Source organism: Bombina bombina, chromosome 3 (assembly GCF_027579735.1).
Source record: "Bombina bombina isolate aBomBom1 chromosome 3, aBomBom1.pri, whole genome shotgun sequence".
In the NCBI taxonomy this organism is placed as follows: domain Eukaryota; kingdom Metazoa; phylum Chordata; class Amphibia; order Anura; family Bombinatoridae; genus Bombina; species Bombina bombina.
The window spans coordinates 756,342,263-756,364,393 of NC_069501.1; the positions used below are offsets into that span (position 1 = coordinate 756,342,263).

Consider the following 22,131-nt stretch of genomic DNA (forward strand, 5'->3'; position numbering starts at 1 on the left):
TATTATGGCAAAGTACTTTGTAGAAACTAAACCTTTACAGTTGTATTTTCAATATCTAAACAACTAAATAGTTACATCTACATATTATTCTAAAGCTAATATTTGCTTTGAATACATCATTATGTTCAGCATGTATTTAGTGTTTAACATCCCTTTAAGAGGAGATCAGATCTTAAAGAACTGGTGACAAGCATGAGACATATGGTTAAAGTGACATGACAGTGTTTTTAATAAACTTCCTACAACTCTGCAACAGAAATCAATCAAATGTAGGGATAGATTACAAGTGAAGAACTGTTGTGCGCAAGCAATAAGGGGTATATCGCAGCTCTTTGCGCACGTCAGAAGTAGCACGCATATTACAAGTTAAAAGTAAACACGTTCACTTGAGCACAACTGAATTTAAAGGACCAGTAAATACAGTAGATTTGCATAATACACAAATGCATGATAAAAAGACAATGCAATAGAACTTAGCCTGAACTTCAAATGAGTAGATTGTTTTTCTGACAAATTTCAGTTATGTATTTCCACTCCCCCCTGTATCATGTGACAGCCATCAGCCAATCACAAATGCATATACAAAGATTCTATAAATGCATGCACATGGTCAGTAGGAGCTGGTGACTCAAAAATGTAAATAAAAAAAGACTGCACATTTTGTTAATGGAAGTAAATTGGAAAGTTGTTTACAACTGCTGCTCTAACTGAATCATAAAAGTTTAAAGGACCATTAAACTTGACATTTCAACAATGCATAAAATAATGTGAAACATTATTGCAATATACATTCATTATTTATTTTTGCAGCCTTTTGTTGTAAAATACATTTTAGAAATGTGTTTGTTTCACTCCCAGGGAGGCTTGAGTTAATATGCCAGCTTTTGTTTACTTTTCCCTCCCTAAGCTTCTATGGTGTCACATGCTTTTAAAAGGCGGATTATCTGTTTTGCATCAACAATCATGATAGGCAAATCATTCTTTGCAATAGTAACCAAGTTGTATCAGTGCATAACCACCGTGATAGGTATATAGATAGGTAGATTGATAAATAGATAAGATAGATAGATAAGGTTTATAAATACACACTCCGAAACATACCACCAAGAAAAAAGGGTTATTAGTGAGATTAAAAAATTTTTACTAGTCAACTTAAAGGGATAATAAACAGTGCTCCTTTAGTAAAAACAAATATGTTAAATCAAAGTAAAAATAAAAATATTGTGTAAAAAAAGGAAAACAGAAAACAACTAGTTTTCTTGCAAAATGAGCACTTTGAATCTCTCCAGTGCAGCCACTGCCCTCAGGGAAATAAGATAGATAACCTGTTGGCAACATAGGTTGCATTCTGCCTCATCTGAGAATGGGCAAATCTGATTCCCTGTTTTTATGATATTCACTTAATACTAAACCAGCTCATGTTACTCTAGAAGTTTTATGTCATCAGGTTAGATACACCTTCCTGTAGTAATTGACACTGGCCAAATGGAGTTTAAAAAAAAAGACATAAAAGGCAAAATACATTTAAAGTGATGAATAAAACATATTTAAATGATTTATATTAAGTATAAGCTACTTCATAGTGCTTTTTTATTACAACAATGAAGCAGACTGTTTCATATCCCTTTAATAGCTGTTAAAACAGCCAAGTGTACAAAGTAAAAATACCTTTTAAAGGGACAGGAAACCAAAATGCTTCCTTTCATGATTCAGATTAGAGAATACAATTTTAACTTTTTCCCCCAATTTACTTTTATTATCAAATGTGCTTTGTTCTCATGTTATTCTTTGTTGAAGAGATATCTAGATAGGTAGCGTGCATCTCTGAAGTACTACATGACAGGAAATAGTGCTGCTAGTTTATAAAAACAAGAATAAATATTAATAAACAAATTATTATATGTAAATTAAAAACAGTATCCCTGCATTTGAAAGTAATCTAGTGGTATCTATTGCATCTTCACATATTCTTTATGAAGTCCAGAACATTTACAAATTTTATTATTAGTATATTAAATCTTGCTCACATTTTTAAATACAAATCTACAAATATTAAAAAAAAAGTGTTTTATCCTTAGCATGTTAGTTTCTTACTGGGAAGATTTTTGTAAAGCATCAGGGAGTTTCTAGTCCATAGGATATGAGGCATGGGCGTCCAGAAGGGGGGGGGGCATCTTTTTTTTGTTGTTGCTCCAGGGTAAAAAGACAGGCACACTACACAGCCAGATTAAAACAAACTATTCCATTTAATTTAGCTGTGTGCTTGCAAGAGAGTGCCAGATTGTCTGTGTTTTGTTAATATCACTAATAGCAGTGCAGTTGTCTGTAAATGCTGGTGAGTGCCCAGGGCTGTGAATTCTGCTGGGTCATGGGGTATGTACCAGGTCTGGTTTGAGAGTGCAGTCCATTTCTGTGTTTTGTATGTGTCTAGGGAAATTACTAAAAGCCTGTTTCACCCTTGTTTGTATCTCAGTATGTTTAGTTGAAGGTATACATTGTGCGGCCGTAGGTTAGGGACCTAGGGAGGAAGAGATTTTGACGTGGTCCTGGGCCTATCACTATTTGGCTAAATGCTGTAATTAGCGCTACCATTTTTAATCTAGTTGTGTGCTTGTAAGAGAGTGCAAGACTTTATGTGTGTGTGTGTGTATATATATATAAAAATAAAAACACACACACACACACATATATATTTATATACACACGCATATATATATATATATATATATATATATATATATATATATATAAATAAAACTTCCCAAAAGAGATAAGCACAGTCTTACAATATACCACAGCCACCAGGGTGCACTTCTTAATGATGTGAACAGTCCTCGTTGAAGAAAAGGCACTCACTGGTCTTTTTAGCACAATATGAAAAACTTTAATTCATCTTAAAAAGACATAAAATAACGGTCATAACGTTTCGGTGTTATTTCAACACCTTTGTCAAATGTTGCCAAGCATCACAATAACGGAATACACATATCCACCCCCCAAAAAAAGTTATTTAATGTCTTTTTAAGATGAATTAAAGTTTTTCATATTGTGCTAAAAAGACCAGTGAGTGCCTTTTCTTCAACGAGGACTATATATATATATATATATATATATATATATATATATATACACACATACATACATACATACATACACACACACTGTGTGTGTATGTATATATATATATATATATATATATATATATATATATATATATACATACACAAAAGAGTTTCGTAGGCTGTGGTAGTAGTAATAAAATCACTTTATTCATCCAAAAATGTTAAAACGGACCAGGAGGGTCTGCAGCAACAATAGGTAATCACATACTCAGCAGTGAGCATTGAAATGCTGACATGTTTCGGCCAGGAGGCCGTAATCGTAGCTAATCAATGCACCTGCAATAAAACTATTTAAAAGCAGTGCCCACTTTCTATTGGTCTAAGTATACACCAATCAATCTTGTGATGTGAGGGGAGTGTATGAAATCGTCTGCACATATTACAGACCATTAACCTGTTGATCACCTTATCTAAAGTTGTGATAATATCTAACATAAATTCTCTAATGTTGGTTAGAGGTGAACATGCATACTCAAGTATTCATATATAAAAATTTTCAGTTCACACAACTAATACAGAATAGTTAGAGTTAAACATGTCATGACAATAATAATCTTATGCGTAATATTAAAGTATATAAATAGATAAATATATATATATATATATAGGTATATAAAGGCTAATATGCCAGTATAGCTATAAATGTAAGCCGTGCAAGATTGTGCTTATAGCAAATATTTGTGTTAAAGGATCTATGTCATACACAATTTTACAGAATTGTATCTGTTTATTTAAAGGCATACGGGCATATAGTATCAATAACTAGCAGTTGTTTAACCTTATATACATCCGTACATAACCCTAACATGTATCGTGATAATGTAGTGGTGACATGGACTCTACTTTCATGGTACAGAAACTAAAAGATTTAGCTTATAATTGATCCTACCTAAAAACATATATACATTATAAAGTGTATTCCCAGATATTCTGATGTACATATATATATATATATATATATATATATATATATATATATGTATATATGTGTATACTCTTCTATGTCTTGGTTAAGATTTCTATTAAGATTCTAAGAATATATAAATATACTGTCCTGGAGGAAGGAAAGTATCCTGGATACCCTGACCTTATGCCAGGGATATCCACAAGTCTTACAACAGCGTAAGTAGGTCCTCAATACCTTATGATAGATTTGTCGATTGACCGGCTTCCTGGCTTGAATGAGAGTATCAATCCCACTCTCAGAAAACCCTCTCCTGGCTAAGACTAAGCGTTCAATCTCCACGCAGTCAGCCTCAGAGAATCTAGATTTTGATGCACAAAGGAGCCCAGTACCAGCAGATCCCTGTGACAGGGAAACCTCCATGTAGGAGACAATGACATCCCCACTAGATCTGCAAATCACATCCTCCATGGCCATGATGGAGCAATCTGAATAGTTGATGCGGGCCACTACTCGAGGTAGAAGTGGTAACGGAGGAAATATGTATACTAAGTTGAATCCCCAAGGCACTGCTAAGGCATCTATCAGTTCTGCCTGGAGATCCGTGGATCATGACCCGTATCTGGGTAGCTTGAAGTTGAGTCTGGACGCCATGCGATCTATCTCCGGCACCCCCCATCTGTTGCAAATCTCCGCAAACACTTTGGGGTGAACAGACCATTCCCCCAGATGAAACGATTGTCTGCTGAGAAAATCCGCTTCCCAGGTGTCCACACCCGGAATGTGGATCACTGACTGCGAGCAGTTGTGGGTCTCCGCCCACTCCAGAATCCAAGATACTTCCCTCATGGCTAGGGAGCTTCTCGTTCCCCCCCCTGATGGTTGATATAAGCCACAGAGGTAATGTTGTCCGACTGGAATCTGATGAACTGGGACGTACCCAGAAGGGGGCAAGCCCTCAGAGTGTTGAAGATCACTTGAAGTTCAAGGATGTTGATCGGAAGAAGCGACTCCTCGCGATTCCACCTGCCCTGTGCCTTCCTGGCACCCCAAACCGCTCCCCATCCCGAGAGGCTCGCGTCCGTAGTCACACTCTCCGAGGATAGTCTCAGGAAGGATGACGGAGCCACCAAGAGAGGGATTCCCTCGACCGGTTGTCCAGAGAGATCTGTTGGGATAGATCCGAGTGATCGCCATTCCATTGCCTCAGCATGCACAACTGAAGAGGTCGTAGATGGAACCTGGCGAATGGAATGACATCTATACTGGATACCATGAGCCCAATCGCCTCCATACACCGGGCCAAAGATGGCCTTGAGGAGGCAAGACAGCTGGAGGCAATTTTGCAACGTCTCTTGTCTGTCAGAAATATCTTCATGGACATGGAGTCTATTATCATGCCCAGGAACTCCACTCTGGTACTGGGAACCAGAGAACTCTTTCCTGAGTTTATCTTTCATCCATGAGATCGAAGAAGTAGAAGAGCTCTCAAATGGTCCTCTGCCAGCCGGCAGGACGGAGCCTGGACCAGGATGTCGTCCAGATAAAGTACTATTGCAATACCTCTGGATCTTGCCACCGCGAGCAAAGCTCCCAGAACCTTCGTAAAGACTCTTGGAGCAGTAGCCAGACCGAAGGGAAGAGCTACAAACTGGAAGTGCCGGTCCAGAAAGGCAAATCTTAGGAACTTGAAGTGATCCTTATGTATCGGCACATGAAGGTAAGCATCCTTCAAGCCTATCGTAGTCATGAACTGACCCTCTTGAACTAAGGGCAAAATATACCTTATTGTCTCCATCTTGAACGATGGGACTGACAGAAACTTGTTTAAGCACTTTAGGTCTAGAATCGGGCAAAAAGTGCCCTCCTTCTTTGGGACCACGAAAAGGTTTGAATAGTACCCTAGACCTCTTTCTGCTAGAGGTACCGGAACAATTACTCCTAGAGAGGAGAGATCCCTCACGCACTCTAGAAAGGCATCTTGTTTCTTTGGTCTTGACAGATTTGACAAGAGGAATCTCCCCCGGGGAGGGCGAGTTTTGAAACCTATCCTGTAAACCTGGGCAATAACCTCCAGAACCCAAGGATCCTGCAGGTCTCTCATCCAAGCCTCCGTGAAAAGAGACAGTCTGCCCCCTACGAGATCCAGAGACAGATTTTGTCTCAGCGGGCTTCTTGCTCTGCTTGGCTTTATTCCAAGACTGAGATCCCTTGGACTGCTCGGGCTTCGCGGCAGGCTGCTGTCATTGGGACTTGTCCGAACGAAAGGGACAAAAATTAGGACCCTTAGGTTTATTCTTCTTATCCTGTGGTAGAAAGGCACCCTTGCCCCCCCCCCCCCCTGTGACCGTGGATATGATAGAGTCCAGGTCTGGACCGAAAAAGAACCTTTCCCTTAAATGGAAGGGAAAGTAATCTAGATTTGGACGTCATGTCAGCAGACCATGACTTCAACCACAGGGCCCTCTGAGCCATAACAGAAAAGCCTGAAGTCTTGGCATTCAAGCAAATAATCTGCATATTTGCATCACAGAAAAATGAATTAGCTACCCTCAGGGCCTTAATTCTTTCCTGTATCTCATCGAGGGGAGTCTCCACCTAGATCATCTCTAACAGAGTCACACCAATAGGTAGCGGCTCCCGTCACCGCAGCTGCAGGGTGAAATAAGAACCTTGTGTGCTGAAACATCTTTCTTAACAGGGTCTCTAATTTCTTATCCACGGGTTCCTTAAACGACGAACTATCCTCAAGTGAGATAGTGGTGCGCTTAGCGAGCGTGGATATAGCTCCATCCACTTTAGGGACAGATCCCCACAATTCTAGCTGAGAATCAGTAACAATTTCTTAAACGAAGAAGGAGAGAAAGATGAACCAAGTCGCTCCCATTCATTCTTTATAATATTATTTACAGGAACCGGGAAAGTCTTGGGGACCACCCTGTCCTCAAACTTTATCAAGCGTAGGAATAGAAGGTTCCTCTGGTAACTTCGGTTCCAGAACCTCTAGGGTAGTGTAAAGCTACTTTTAAGCTGATATATATTTGGACTTTAAATCTTAAAGGGCCATAATACCCAAATGTTTAAACACTTGAAAGTGATGCAGCATAGCTGTAAAAAGCTGACTAGAAAATATCACCTGAACATCTCTATGTAAAAAAGAAAGATATTTTACCTCAAAAGTTCCTCAGTAGCCACCTCCCATTGTAAAGTATTTCTAAGCAGCATTTTAGTGTGTCTGTCCTGGGACATCTGAAGGGATGAGCATCGTGCACTCTCGTCTTATTTCACCAATCAGGTAAAGGAAGTTTACAATGAAATCTCATGAGAGTCAAGTCAAATCTCATGAGATCACAGTAAAAGTTCATGACCTCAGCACTGCTGATGCCGATTGGCTGCTGTTCATTTCTTCATTTTTTTTATATTTTTACCTGCAGCTGGGAGCAGCTGTGTATAACTTTTTACACAGAACTTACTCTGCTGAGCTGAGGAGATTGTGAGGTAAAATATCTTCCTTTTTTACATAGAGATGCTCAGGTGATATTTTCCTGTCAGCTTTTTACATTTATACTGCATCAGTTTCAAGTGATTTAGCATATGAGTATTATGTTCCTTTAACTGTGATAAATGCTTTTTGATGTGACAGTTTGACTGACCCAAAAGGTATAGGCAGAAAGGGTAGTCAGACTGTCTTATTTTAGCCTAGCAACAATTACAAGATTTCCACAATAAGGAATACTGATATATGTTTCTGGCAACAGCGACCGTAGAATCTTAGACTTGATATTAATTGTACATAAGTAAACAGATGAACAATAAATTACAGGTTCACAGTCAGAAGATAGAAGACATTTGGAATTACTATGTCTGGTAATGAACAATAAGGAACGGTTACCTTGGAACTGCGTGTCTGAAAGAACAGATAAGAGTTGAGACCTTAGGAATCCTTATTTTACCTTTGGTAAAGATAGTTTGTTACCGTGGCTAGTCTGTTCAGTCGTCTTGTAAGCATAACAGCCCGCTGCTGCAAGATGAAAATCCTGAAAGAGGGAGAGCTGATGACATCACGGAGGTTCCGTGCACAATCTCAACAGCAGAGAAGGAAATCTGTAGGAAGGTAGGCACAATGAGGTAGAGAGAGTACAAACTGCCAAGCCAGCGATATAGTAACCAACTCAGACAAACTGATAGGTATCTTTAATTTGGACTAGTAAGGAGGTATCCGATTCAGGAGAGAAGCCACAATAATCCAGCAAGGATATGAGAGGGAAGGGGCCTTAAATAGGGAACACAGACAGAATTTAAAGCAACAGGAAAGTTCCTGACAGGTAGCCAATACCTCTTTCAATAAAAAGCGTAAGTGCTCCATCCTAAACCTAAAGTCTGGTTCCTCCGCAGCTGGTGTTTTAGAGGCCGTGGATTCCGACCCAGAGAAAGAGTCCTCCGAAGTATCAGAATCCTCTGCATCAGTGGATAATCTAGTCTCAGATACATCCAATGGAGTAGATGACCCCTGGGCAGGATAGCAATGTTTAACCTTTCGCTTGTGCTTAGCAGGGCGAGGTAAAGCACTGAAGGCCCCAGACACCACCGTTTGCAACTGATCAGCAAAATCTGGTGGCCACAGGGCCCCTCCTGCAGGAGGATTAGTAGTGCACTGGGAAGCTGCACGTGTAAATGGAGATGACTGTAGGGAACGCACCTCACGGGATGGAGACCCCTCAGAGGTGGACGGCTCAGTGGTACTAAACATCTTGTTGTTTTTAGATATCACTATTTTATCAAGGTATTTGGAACATAGTTCAGCAGGCAGATATACCATAGCCTCTTCACAAACACAGGCATTAGATTTAGGTAAAGAGGGAGTACCCTCTAACGCATCAGAGTCCTCCTAGCTTGCGCCCTTAATATGGACTACAGAAAACAATAAATAGCACCTTTATACCCCAATGGCCGGGGCACTTGCCACCTCCTATGACACAGACTCACAGAGAAACCGCTTTTGTCTCCTGCAACCGACGGTCAGGAAAAGGAGGAGAATGAGGCCACACCCGGTCACATGGAGGGCAATGCAGGAACGTTCCTGCAGTCGAGAAAAAGCATGCCAACTAACCAGGCTGCACAGTAATTAAAATGAAGGAAGAACCTGGGGGCGTGTCTTGGCGGCTGCCATGAGAGCATAAAAAATTTGGAGCTCCTATTATCTGCTATTATTAGAGACATTGATAATATATTGGGCAAGAATAAGATGTAACTGAGGATACAGCACTTATCTATATCATTATTGCACTGAATACTTCACTTGCAACCCCAGTTTTTTTAAAACTAAGAAACAGAGGCGGCTGAGGCCTACATCGTGTCTTTTGCTCACCCCCCCAACCCCCCCGGTTACCCAGGTAATAACAGCCAACACCACTTAGAAAACATCACTGTGTCATTCTGCAGGATATTTTACACTATACGTGATACAAGAGAGTCGACTTTGGGGAAGCTGTCACGGAGATTACCATGAGAAACCTACTTAGGGCTTTAGGAGAGCAGCTGGATCGCCAAGCAGCAACACTGACTGAAGAACTCAGGTCGGCATCAGCAGGTGCTATAAGCACAGAAGAAACTACAACTCCTACTCACTACTCAGCAGTTCCGGTCCCGGTTAGAGAACATGAGCACTGGACTGAAGAATTTGCACCCTGGGATGCGAACTCAACGTGGAGCTACAACCTAAATTTTGCATAACAGCTTCTTACTCACATAGCGATGGGATAGAGGTCGGCATAAGTCACCCAGTACATTCCACAACAGTGCTGAAACTCCTACCCCTTAGCCCAAGAGTTAAACGTAAGCAATATATCACTGACGGACTGATTATATTTGTGTCTAAACAGATGCTTTACAATTCAAGCCGGTCTTAAGCCTGAGCTGCGGCTGCAACTTGGCCCTTGCAGACATTGACCTAAATTTGAAAAACGGACCAGATCAACTCCACACTTTTGGACTGGGTTATGGGACCCTGGGCGCCCTAGCCCCCAGTTATGGCCAAAGCATTACAGGTATGATGTAGTTCCACACTCATTTTCTGTATACTGCATGAACTAACAATAAAAACAGTACAGTAATAAACTGTACTATACTATTACAGTTACTAATTACAACCCACTTTTTCATTAGTCCACAATAAAGATCTGCATGTTACCAGCAATCAGTAGCTTACCCATCATATAATGTACTTCTGTTCTATTGTTTAAGGGTGGTTAGATACTAGGGGTTATTTTATCATATTACATGCTTGATAAAAGTGCATAAAAGTGTAGATGCCTGGTTTCAATTCCCTCAAAGAAGGCATACCAGAGATGTCATTACACAGGTGTAATCCACTCCTACAAAGGTATAGCTTGCAGCCTTTTTACTTGTCTGCCTTGTCTCAAGTTTAGCTATATATTAATTGGTCTAACAGAAGTATTACTACCTTTATAGCAATGTAATAACCCTCTCTTCTTTATTTTGATGTGTGGCCTGCGGCCGAGGCTGCATGGCATTTTCATGTTTCTATCTCTATTAGCTTACAACAGGGAGGTTTGTTAAGCCTGAAAAGAGTGATAGGCTCCAGACCATAGTAAGCCAGTGGTTACCCAAACTTACTGTAATTGACTCAAAGTTAAAGCGAATGTAAATTTTGGTCGTCGCAAGCCATTTCTGATGTCAGTGTCTGATTCAACGCCGTGATTGGAGGAAGCCAGATTCCTCATTTTAGACCCAGGAAGAGGCTTTGTGACGGGTGGAGGAAGCTGGAGCTGCTGTCAAGAGTAAAAGGTAAGTTTTTTTTCACAACAGGAATGAAATGTACATTTCTTTCATGTAATTAGCAAGAGTCCATGAGCTAGTGACGTATGGGATATACATTCCTACCAGGAGGGGCAAAGTTTCCCAAACCTTAAAATGCCTATAAATACACCCCTCACCACACCCACAAATCAGTTTTACAAACTTTGCCTCCTATGGAGGTGGTGAAGTAAGTTTGTGCTAGATTCTACGTTGATATGCGCTCCGCAGCAGGTTGGAGCCCGGTTTTCCTCTCAGCGTGCAGTGAATGTCAGAGGGATGTGAGGAGAGTATTGCCTATTTGAATGCAATGATCTCCTTCTACGGGGTCTATTTCATAGGTTCTCTGTTATCGGTCGTAGAGATTCATCTCTTACCTCCCTTTTCAGATCGACGATATACTCTTATATATATATATACCATTACCTCTGCTGATTTTCGTTTCAGTACTGGTTTGGCTTTCTACAACATGTAGATGAGTGTCCTTGGGTAAGTAAGTAAGCTTATTTTCTGTGACACTCTAAGCTATGGTTAGGCACTTTTTTATAAAGTTCTAAATATATATATTCAAACATTTATTTGCCTTGACTCAGGATGTTCAACTTTCCTTATTTTCAGACAGTCAGTTTCATATTTGGGATAATGCATTTGAATCAATCATTTTTTCTTACCTTAAAAAATTTGACTTTTTCCCTGTGGGCTGTTAGGCTCGCGGGGGCTGAAAATGCTTCATTTTATTGCGTCATTCTTGGCGCGGACTTTTTTGGCGCAATTTTTTTTTTCTGTTTCCGGCGTCATACGTGTCGCCGGAAGTTGCGTCATTTTTTGACTTTTTTTGCGTCAAAAGTGTCGGCGTTCCAGATGTGGCGTCATTTTTGGCGCCAAAAGCATTTAGGCGCCAAATAATGTGGGCGTCTTATTTGGCGCTAAAAAATATGGGCGTCATTTTTGGCTCCACATTATTTAAGTCTCATTATTTATTGCTTCTGGTTGCTAGAAGCTTGTTCACTGGCATTTTTTTCCCATTCCTGAAACTGTCATTTAAGGAATTTGATCAATTTTGCTTTATATGTTGTTTTTTCTATTACATATTGCAAGATGTTCCACGTTGCAACTGAGTCAGAAGATACTTCAGTAAAATCACTGCCCGGTGCTGGAGCTACCAAGCTAAGTCTATCTGCTATAAACTTTTGGTATCTGTTTCTCCAGCTGTTGTTTGTATTGCATGTCATGACAAACTTGTTAATGCAGATAAAATTTCCTTTAGTACTGTTACATTACCTGTTGCTGTTCCGTCAACATCTAATTCTCAGAGTGTTCCTGATAACATAAGAGATTTTATTTTTAAAATCCATTAAGAAGGCTATGTCTGTTATTTCTCCTTCTAGTATACATAAAAGTCTTTTAAAACTTCTCTTTTTTTCAGACGAATTTTTAAATGAACATCATCATTCTAATACTGATAATGGTTCTTCTGGTTCAGAGGTTTCTGTCTCAGAGGTTGATGCTGATAAATCTTCGTATTTGTTCAAGATGGAATTTATTCGTTCTTTACTTAAAGAAGTATTGATTGCATTAGAAATAGAGGATTCTGGTCCTCTTGATACTAAATCTAAACGTTTAAATAAGGTTTTTAAATCTCCTGTAGTTATTCCAGAAGTGTTTTCTCTCCCTGATGCTATTTCTGAAGTAATTTCCAGGGAATGGAATAATTTGGGTAATTCATTTACTCCTTCTAAAACGTTTTAAGCAATTATATTCTGTGCCACCTGACAGATTAGAGTTTTTGGGACAAAATCCCTAAGGTTAATGGGGCTGTCTCTACTCCTGCTATATTTTTAGCAGATGTTGCTGCAGCTTCAACTTTTTGGTTAGAAGCTTTAGCGCAACAAGTAACAGATCATAATTTTATAGCATTATTATTATTCTATAACATGCTAATAATTTTATTTGTGATACCATCTTTGATATCATTAGAGTTGATGTCAGGTATATGTCTCTAGCTATTTTAGCTAGAAGAGCTTTATGGCTTAAAACTTGGAATGCTGATATGTCTTCTAAGTCTACTTTGCTATCCCTTTCTTTCCAGGGTAATAAATTATTCGGTTCTCAGTTGGATTCTATTATCTCAACTGTTACTGGAGGGAAGGGAACTTTTTTACCAAAGGATAAAAAACTAAGGTAAATTTAGGTCTAATAATCGTTTTCGTTCCTTTCCTCACAACAAGGAACAAAAGCCTGATCCTTCATCCTCAGGAGCGGTATCAGTTTGGAAACCATTTCCAGTTTGGAATATATCCAAGCCTTATAGAAACCCAAAGCCAGCTCCTAAGTACCCATGAAGGTGCGGCCCTCATTCCAGCTCAGCTGGAATGGGGCAGATTACGTTTTCTTCAAAGAAATTTGTATCAATTCCGTTCACAATCTCTGGTTTCAGAACATTGTTTCAGAAAGGTACAGAATTGGCTTCAAGTTAAGGCCTCCTGCAAAGAGATTTTTTTCTTTCCCGTGTCCCAGTAAACCCAGCAAAGGCTCAGCATTTCTGAAATGTGTTTCAGATCTAGAGTTGGCTGGAGTAATTATGCCAGTTCCAGTTCTGGAACAGGGGCTGGGGTTTTATTCTATCTCTTCATTGTACCAAAGAAGGTCAATTCCTTCAGACCAGTTCCGGATCTATCAATATTGAATCGTTATGTAAGGATACCAACATTCAAGATGGTAACTGTAGGACTATCCTGCCTTTTGTTTAGCAAGGGCATTATATGTCTACAATAGATTTACAGGATGCATATCTGCATATTCCGATTCATCCAGATCACTTTTAGTTTCTGAGATTCTCTTTTTAGACAAGCATTACCAGTTTTGTGGCTCTACCGTTTGGCCTAGCATCAGCTCCAAGAATTTTTTCAAAGGTTCTCGGTGCCCTTCTGTCTGTAATCAGAGAACAGGGTATTGGTATTTCCTTATTTTGGACGATATCTTGGTACTTGCTCAGTCTTCACATTTTCGCAGAATCTCATACGAATCGACTTTTGTTGTTTCTTCAAGATCATGGTTGGAGGATCAATTTACCAAAAAATTCATTGATTCCTCAGACAAGGGTAACCTTTTTAGGTTTCCAGATAGATTCAGTGTCTATGACTCTGTCTTTGTCAGACAAGAGAAGTCTAACATTGATATCAGCTTGTCAAAACTTTCAGTCACATTCATTCCCTTTGGTAGCCTTATGCATGGAAATTTTAGGTCTTATGACTGCTGCATCGGATGCGATCTCCTTTGCTCGTTTTCACATGCGACCTCTTCAGCTCTGTATGCTGAACCAATGGTGCAGGGATTACACAAAGATATCTCAATAAATATCTTTAAACCGATTATACGACACTCTCTGACGTGGTGGACAGATCACCATTGTTTAGTTCAGGGGGCTTTTTTGTTCTTCCGACCTGGACTATAATCTCAACAGATGCAAGTCTTACAGGTTAGGGAGCTGTGTGGGGGTCTCTGACGGCACAAGGGGTTTGGGAATCTCAGGAGGTGAGATTACCGATCAATATTTTGGAACTCCGTGCAATTTTCAGAGCTCTTCAGTCTTGGCCTCTTCTGAAGAGAGAGTTGTTCATTTGTTTTCAGATAGACAATGTCACAACTGTGGCATACATCAATCATCAAGGAGGGACTCACAGTCCTCTGGCTATGAAAGAAGTATCTCGAATTTTGGTTTGGGCGGAATCCAGCTCCTGTCTAATCCCTGCGGTTCATATCCCAGGTATAGACAATTGGGAAGCGGATTATCTCAGTCGCCAAACGTTGCATCCGGGCGAATGGTCTCTTCACCCAGAGGTATTTCTTCAGATTGTTCAAATGTGGGAACTCCCAGAAATAGATCTGATGGCTTCTCATCTAAACAAGAAACTTCCCTGGTATCTGTCCAGATCCCGGGATCCTCAGGCGGAGGCAGTGGATGCATTATCACTTCCTTGGAAGTATCATCCTGCCTATATCTTTCCGCCTCTAGTTCTTCTTCCAAGAGTATTCTCCAAGATTCTAAAGGTATGCTCGTTTGTCCTGCTGGTAGCTCCAGCATGGCCTCACAGGTTTTGGTATGCGGATCTTGTCCGGATGGCCTCTTGCCAGCTGTGGACTCTTCCGTTAAGACCAGACCTTCTGTCGCAAGGTCCTTTCTTCCATCAGGATCTCAAATCCTTAAATTTTAAGGTATGGAGTTTGAACGCTTGATTCTTGGTCAAAGAGGTTTCTCTGACTCTGTGATTAATACTATGTGACAGGCTCGTAAATCTGTATCTAGAGAGATATATTATAGAGTCTGGAAGACTTATATTTCTTAGTGTCTTTCTCATAATTTTTCTTGGCATTCTTTTTGAATACCGAGAATTTTACAGTTTCTTCAGGATGGTTTAGATAAAGGTTTGTCCGCAAGTTCCTTGAAAGGACAAATCTCTGCTCTTTCTGTTCTTTTTCACAGAAAGATTGCTAATCTTCCTGATATTCAGTGTTTTGTACAAGCTTTGGTTCGTATAAAACCTGTCATTAAGTCAATTTCTCCTCCTTGGAGTTTGAATTTGGTTCTGGGGGCTCTTCAAGCTCCTCCTTTTGATCCCATGTATTCTTTGGTCATTAAATTACTTTCTTGGAAAGTTTTGTTTCTTTTGGCCATCTCTTCTGCCAGAAGAGTCTCTGAATTATCTGCTCTTTCTTGTGAGTCTCCTTTTCTGATTTTTCATCAGGATAAGGCGGTGCTGCAAACTTCTTTTGAATTTTTTACCTAAGGTTGTGAATTCTAACAACATTAGTAGAGAAATTGTGGTTCCTTCATTATGTCCTAATCCTATGAATTCTAAGGAGAAATCATTGCATTCTTTGGATGCTGTTAGAGCTTTGTAATATTATGTTAAAGCTACTAAGTCTTTCCGAAAGACTTCTAGTTTATTTGTCATCTTTTCCGGTTCTAGAAAAGGCCAGAAAGCTTCTGCCATTTCTTTGGCATCTTGGTTGAAATCTTTATTTCATCATGCCTATGTCGAGTCGGGTAAAACTCTGCCTCGAAGGATTACAGCTCATTCTACTAGGTCAGTTTCTACTTCCTGGGCGTTTAGGAATGAAGCTTCGGTTGATCAGATTTGCAAAGCAGCAACTTGGTTCTCTTTGCATACTTTTACTAAATTCTACCATTTTGATGTGTTTTCTTCTTCTGAAGCAGTTTTTGGTAGAAAAGTACTTCAGGCAGTGGTTTCAGTTTGAATCTTCTGCTTATGTTTTCATTAAACTTTATTTTGGGTGTGGATTATTCTCAGCAGGAATTGGCTGTCTTTATTTTATCCCTCCCTCTCTAGTGACTCTTGCGTGGAAAAATCCACATCTTGGGTAGTCATTATCCCATACGTCACTAGCTCATGGACTCTTGCTAATTACATGAAAGAAAACATAATTTATGTAAGAACTTACCTGATAAATTAATTTCTTTCATATTAGCAAGAGTCCATGAGGCCCACCCTTTTTTTGTGGTGGTTATGATTTTTTTGTATAAAGCACAATTATTCTAATTCCTTATTTTTTATGCTTTCGCACTTTTTTCTTATCACCCCACTTCTTGGCTATTCGTTAAACTGATTTGTGGGTGTGGTGAGGGGTGTATTTATAGGCATTTTAAGGTTTGGGAAACTTTGCCCCTCCTGGTAGGAATGTATATCCCATACGTCACTAGCTCATGGACTCTTGCTAATATGAAAGAAATTAATTTATCAGGTAAGTTCTTACATAAATTATGTTTTTGATGAATTAAAGTGCCCCTGTTTTTAATCGAATTTTTAAAAACCGGGCACTTTAGCATCAAAATTTACATCACTTTAAACTGCCCATAAGGTCCATACCATTATTTATTAAGGCTTTGCTGCCCAAATATTTTTATTTTAATTCTCTATTATATATATATTCTATGTATTAAGCCCAAAGGTTTTAAATTTTAATAATATTATTAATAGCGTGGTCGCTGACCCAAACCTGGTATAGCCGACAGACCCCATACATTACACTTTATGCTTATGATGCCTCTATAGTCCAGTCAATATTTTCCTATGTGGTTTAGTGTTTCAAATTTTAGAGGGACCAAAAGTGGCCCTTGTCGTTAGTACCCCTTTGAATTCTAAAGCATTTCTAACACGGTGATGTTAATAGTATTTCTATTTAAAAGAGAAAATTATAGCTGTTTTAAGTATACCACATACTAAGCGGTGCTTACCCGCTGAACATTTTATTGTTTTTCTTTTACATTTAAACACTTGGGTCCCAAAAGTGGCCCCAACATATTAAATACTTTTACAGTTGTTGTGTGTTTTATTCATCATCTTGATATATTTATACCTTCAACATATCATAAGGCCCTGAAGTGGCCGCAGAGATGACTATCTTAGCTTTGTACTTACTTCCATCCTAGTGGTCCATGAGTGACCAACCAAATAGTCATACCAGTATGATCTTCTTAGTGTAAGATAGAGATTTCAGAAACTGTTTAATTTTATTTCCGTGTCATTATTGTTACGTGACAAGCTATGTGTACTACGTTTTCTGTTTTGCAAAATCTCAACAAAAAAAATGATTAAAGAGAAAATGAAGGAAGATCCTGACTATTCACACATTGCCAGAGCCACATCTCACACATGTACGCAAAAAACACAATAAAGGAATCGGGTATAAATCCCCCCCTGTTCAATAATCACCTTCCAGAGATATTAACCCTTGATTCTATACATATAAAAGGAGTCACATTGTGACCCTGTCTTCTTGCATTATCATTAAAGGTACCAGAATCTACAACGTGGAACAGGAACACGGCCTCTCAAGTTTGACAGTGTTGTAGCATCGCTCCTGACATGGACTTGAGTGATAGAAAGCAGGAACTGAAACTCATCAACACTGATTGCTTAAGGAGCTGTTAATACGAGTCTGGATGGTTTCGCAGAAAGACTCTCCCCGCATCTTCAGACCCTAATATTCATCAATGCTCTCACTGAGAGGCTGACAATACTACTTAAAACTCCAGTCCCATTCCGAAGAGTACTACCCTCCATAAGAGACTACTCTGAATCTTCCGACACTTCTCTGCCATACTCCTGTGACGAACGAAAGGCAAAGAATGACTGGAGGATGAGGGGAGTGGGGGAGGTATTTAAGCCTTTGGCTGGGGTGTCTTTGCCTCCTCCTGGTGGCCAGGTTCTGTATTCCCCACACACACACACATAAATATATAATATTTTCTCATCATATTACAGCTCCAAAAAATAGTTTTGGACTTGCTCCAAGATTTTCAAATTATATTTGAGAAGTCCTGTCTTATATCTAAGTATAAGCACTTGAGTCACTTTTTTTTACACCAATGAGCTGCCATATTTAAAGTCATTGCAGATCATACCTACAATGAGCAACTCTGCTTCAAATGTTGTCTCTGATATTATTAGGGTATTCTATTTTTTGCCCCCGCAGAGGTTGCTCATTGTACGCATGATCTGCAAATGACTTTAAACATGACAGCTCATTGGTGTCAAAAGAGTGACTCAAGTGCTTATACTTAGATATAAGACATATGTGCGTGTGTGTTTTTGAGAATCGGGTCCTACCTGTTTAATTTGTAGAAAGGAGTTAAACACATAGTTGAAATAATGCTCAGGAGCTGCAGAGCACTGCTGATTCTGAGTGGAAAAGAGTAGTGTGCTTGTGTACGTTTTAGAAATAGGTAAATATAATAACAAGTAAATTGGATTTTTGTTTTTTGAATTGTAAGCTCTATTTGAAAGTTTAAATTAGACTTTTAAATCCCCTTAAATATGTGAAAATATTCCATTTGCAACAACATCACTTTCGGTAAGTACGGCAGATACAAGGGATAGCCTTCCAGCAAACTACATTAACTGAAGTTAGGAATACACCTTGTAAATCAGAATAATAGCTTACTGGTTATTATATTTTGGCAAATGATGTTTTTTATTTTATTATAACAAAAGCAGTACCATACTAGAAAGCTATACAAAGTGCAAAACATTACAGTGATGCGCTTTACATCAGGCTGGCTGGCAAGTGTAGAATTAGGTGACAGGGCACAATATAGGACATTTTACGTTGGCATTTTCAGTTGCTAATTTTGAAATCATATACGTGCAAATATATTTACAGGGTCTAGATGGGGGCATCATACCATTACAGGCAAAAGCTACAAATAAAATGTACTTTATGAGCAGATACACATAAAACATGGTTTTTAAATGTAATGATCACAATATAATATAAAGAGCTTCATGGCAGGAGGAAAAAATACTTTGACCACTGAATATAGTTTCCAAACATTAAAGCAACATTGTACTAAATTATTCTGCTCCATTTTAAAGAGGGTATCTCAAAATGTATTACAGCGATATGGTGTTTTAACAAAAAAGGTTAGTGTTCTGAACAAAGCATATTTTTCTAGGTATCAAGAGCACAAAGTAATGAACTTCTTCTTAGTTAAACCATTTTTAATTAAAAGAGATTTTTTTTCTTTCATAATTCAGATAGAGCATGCAATTTTAAAACAATTTTCTAATTCACTTCTATTATCATTTTTTCCCTTCTTTTGGTATATTTTGTTGAAAAGCAGGGATGTAAGCTTGGGAGCCGGCCCATCTCTGGACCACTATATGGTAGCAGTTGTGCAAGAATGTTATCCATTTGCAAAAGCATTAGATGGCAGCAGTTTTCCTGCCATGCAGTGCTCCAGATGCCTACCTAGGTATCTCTCCAACACAGAATATCATGGGAATGAAGCTAATTTAATAATTGAAGTAAATTGGAAACGTTTATTTAAATGATGTGCTCTGTCTGAATCACAAAAGAAAGTTTTAGGGTTTCGTATCCCTTTAATCTTTTTTTCCTGCACTAGTACTTAGTACCTGCTGCTCTTTATTATACATGCCAGGAACTACTCCGTCACTTTACAGTTTCACTTTTGCGGTGTGGTAACCTATACATGAAAGGGAAACTCAGCTGTGTTTATATTTATCATATAAAGTGAATTTTAGATTTTGAATAATGCTACGACTTCCAGAAAAACCACTGTTCAGGCACAAAATGCTAAACATTAAAAAGAAATTACCATTTCCGTTGGAAAGAGGGTCTGATGTTTCCCAGCCCATGGATTTCATAACTGCTTTCTTCCATCTTGCATAACGATATTCACTTTCTGGAGATAAAAAAAGCAAATAAAAAATAATGAGAATACGAGAATATTCTTATGAAAATGTTCTGGGTTGTTTATGTTTAATGGTGTGAATAGTAATAAAAAGCAGCAAGCTGGGTGACTGATCTTCCTACCTTCAGGGTTAATTTGGGGCTCAAATCGTTCACATGTCACAGCAGTCAAATCCCCAGGGTTCAGACTCCAGACACCAACTCCTTCTGCGGCCCCCGCTGCCATAGCTGCCCCAAGTGCAGTGGTTTCAGGCATGGAAGGTTTCACTAGATACACACACAATATAGTGTAAATTAACGTTAAAAACCCTTTATCTATAAGCATATTTACACATGCTGAAATATAAATTCAAAATAATACAAAAATATCAGCTGTGTACATCATGTAAACGCTCATTGTCTGATAGTTACAATGACCATTTATACCCAAGTAGGAAGTATATAGCTAATACTGTTTTATTAGTTTCAATATAAATGTACACAGCCTCAGCTACACATATTTTCAGGCAATAAAATGTCAACATTTTTATATGCAGCTCTTTCATAAGTATGATAGAAAAATTTTTTAGTACAGCGCCTCAATTAGGTCCGTACTTGAACCAAATATGCTGTAATGGCATACCATAATGTCAATTAGACCACAGATCCATAGTATAGAGAAAAATCAGAAACATCTATATATTCAAAGGGAATTCCTTGTTCTCTGTTGTAAAAACATGACCAATTACAGTAACTATTAATCAAATTTAGTAAGATATCAATAGTGCAAACAGAACATGAATAAACCTCCACCCTGCTGCTATTTCCGCAAATGATGGTATTACCTTAATCACCAATATCTTAAGGACATGTATTCTTTGGGGGTTGGATTCATTTGCTTTGCTATAGGCTCCACCTATCAGACTCACACTACAAACCTTACTAATCAGGTAGGGAGAGGCATTTCAAATATAGATGCACTGATTCAGTTTATCATAGGCGTGTCACATGCAATATATGCAATCTGCACAGATACATTTCTAGGTATGTTACTAGGGATGTTACAGATTACAAAAAACACACCGAAAGTAAACAAAGTGACCAAACATGAGCACTCACCTACTGGAATGCATAAGATATCAGCCTGCAACTGCATGAGAATTTTATTGTTAGTCATTCCTCCATCAACTTGCAGCTGGCTGAGGGGAATGCCACAGTCCTTATTCATTGCATCTAAAATCTTAAATAAGCATACAAACCATTATTATTATTGTTATATTAAATCTACATAAATCCAGAAAAGAAAAGGTTTTTTTTTTTTTTTTAGAAGATACCTCTCTTGCTTGAAAGCAAACAGCTTCAAGAGCAGCAAAGGCAATATGGTTCCTATTTGTAAACTGGGTAAGGCCGCAGATGATGCTAAAAGACAAGAAAAAGTCATATTGAACTTAAAGTGATGGTAAATCCTATCGTTTTTTTAAACACTAGGATTTACCAGTGCAACAAATAAAGGGGACTAAGTCATAAAGTATAAAAAAATTCATACTGAAAGTTCCTTTGTCTGCAGCGTATGCCAAGCTGAGCGCCTCAGGTTGCCCACGGCAGAACGCTATTTTTCAGTGAGGTGATCTTAGCCAAGAGCGTGCTAGCTATCAGGCATAATGCCAGCTGGGGTCTATTGGCTAAGAGGTGGAAACGTCACCTCATTGAAAAATATAGCATTCTGCTGCGAGCGGCCTGAAGCGCTTAGCGAGGCATAAGCTATAGGCAAAAAAAGGAACTTCCAGTATGAAGTATTTTAAACTTCATGACAAAGTCTCCTTTATTAGTTGCACTGGTAAATCCTAGCGTTTCAAAACTGATAGGATTTACCAGCACTTTAAAGACAAGACTGTAAATATATTAAATGTCAGTACAATAAGCAGTTCCTCACCCTCTGGCACTGGGCTCCCAATAAGGTGCATATAAACCTGAGAACGCAGGAACAAAGTAGCAACCGTATGATGTCCCAACTTCAGCAGCAAGTTTTTCTATGAAAAATTTGGCAAAAACCATAAATGAGTAACGTATGCTCTT

The 22,131-nt window shown here is 38.8% G+C and overlaps 1 protein-coding gene across 2 annotated transcripts in view; it reads right to left on the bottom strand.

Annotated features, from left to right (window-relative positions):
• Window positions 1-22,131, bottom strand: part of GK (glycerol kinase) — a 270,759-nt gene that overhangs the window by 66,298 nt on the left and 182,330 nt on the right. For both annotated transcript variants that reach the window (XM_053707603.1, XM_053707602.1), the window contains exons 14-18: window positions 21,989-22,085; window positions 21,390-21,474; window positions 21,175-21,295; window positions 20,200-20,343; window positions 19,982-20,068 (exon numbers count right to left, since the gene is read on the bottom strand). In XM_053707603.1, the coding sequence (XP_053563578.1) occupies window positions 19,982-20,068; window positions 20,200-20,343; window positions 21,175-21,295; window positions 21,390-21,474; window positions 21,989-22,085 (534 nt within the window). The remainder of the gene's footprint in view (window positions 1-19,981; window positions 20,069-20,199; window positions 20,344-21,174; window positions 21,296-21,389; window positions 21,475-21,988; window positions 22,086-22,131) is intronic.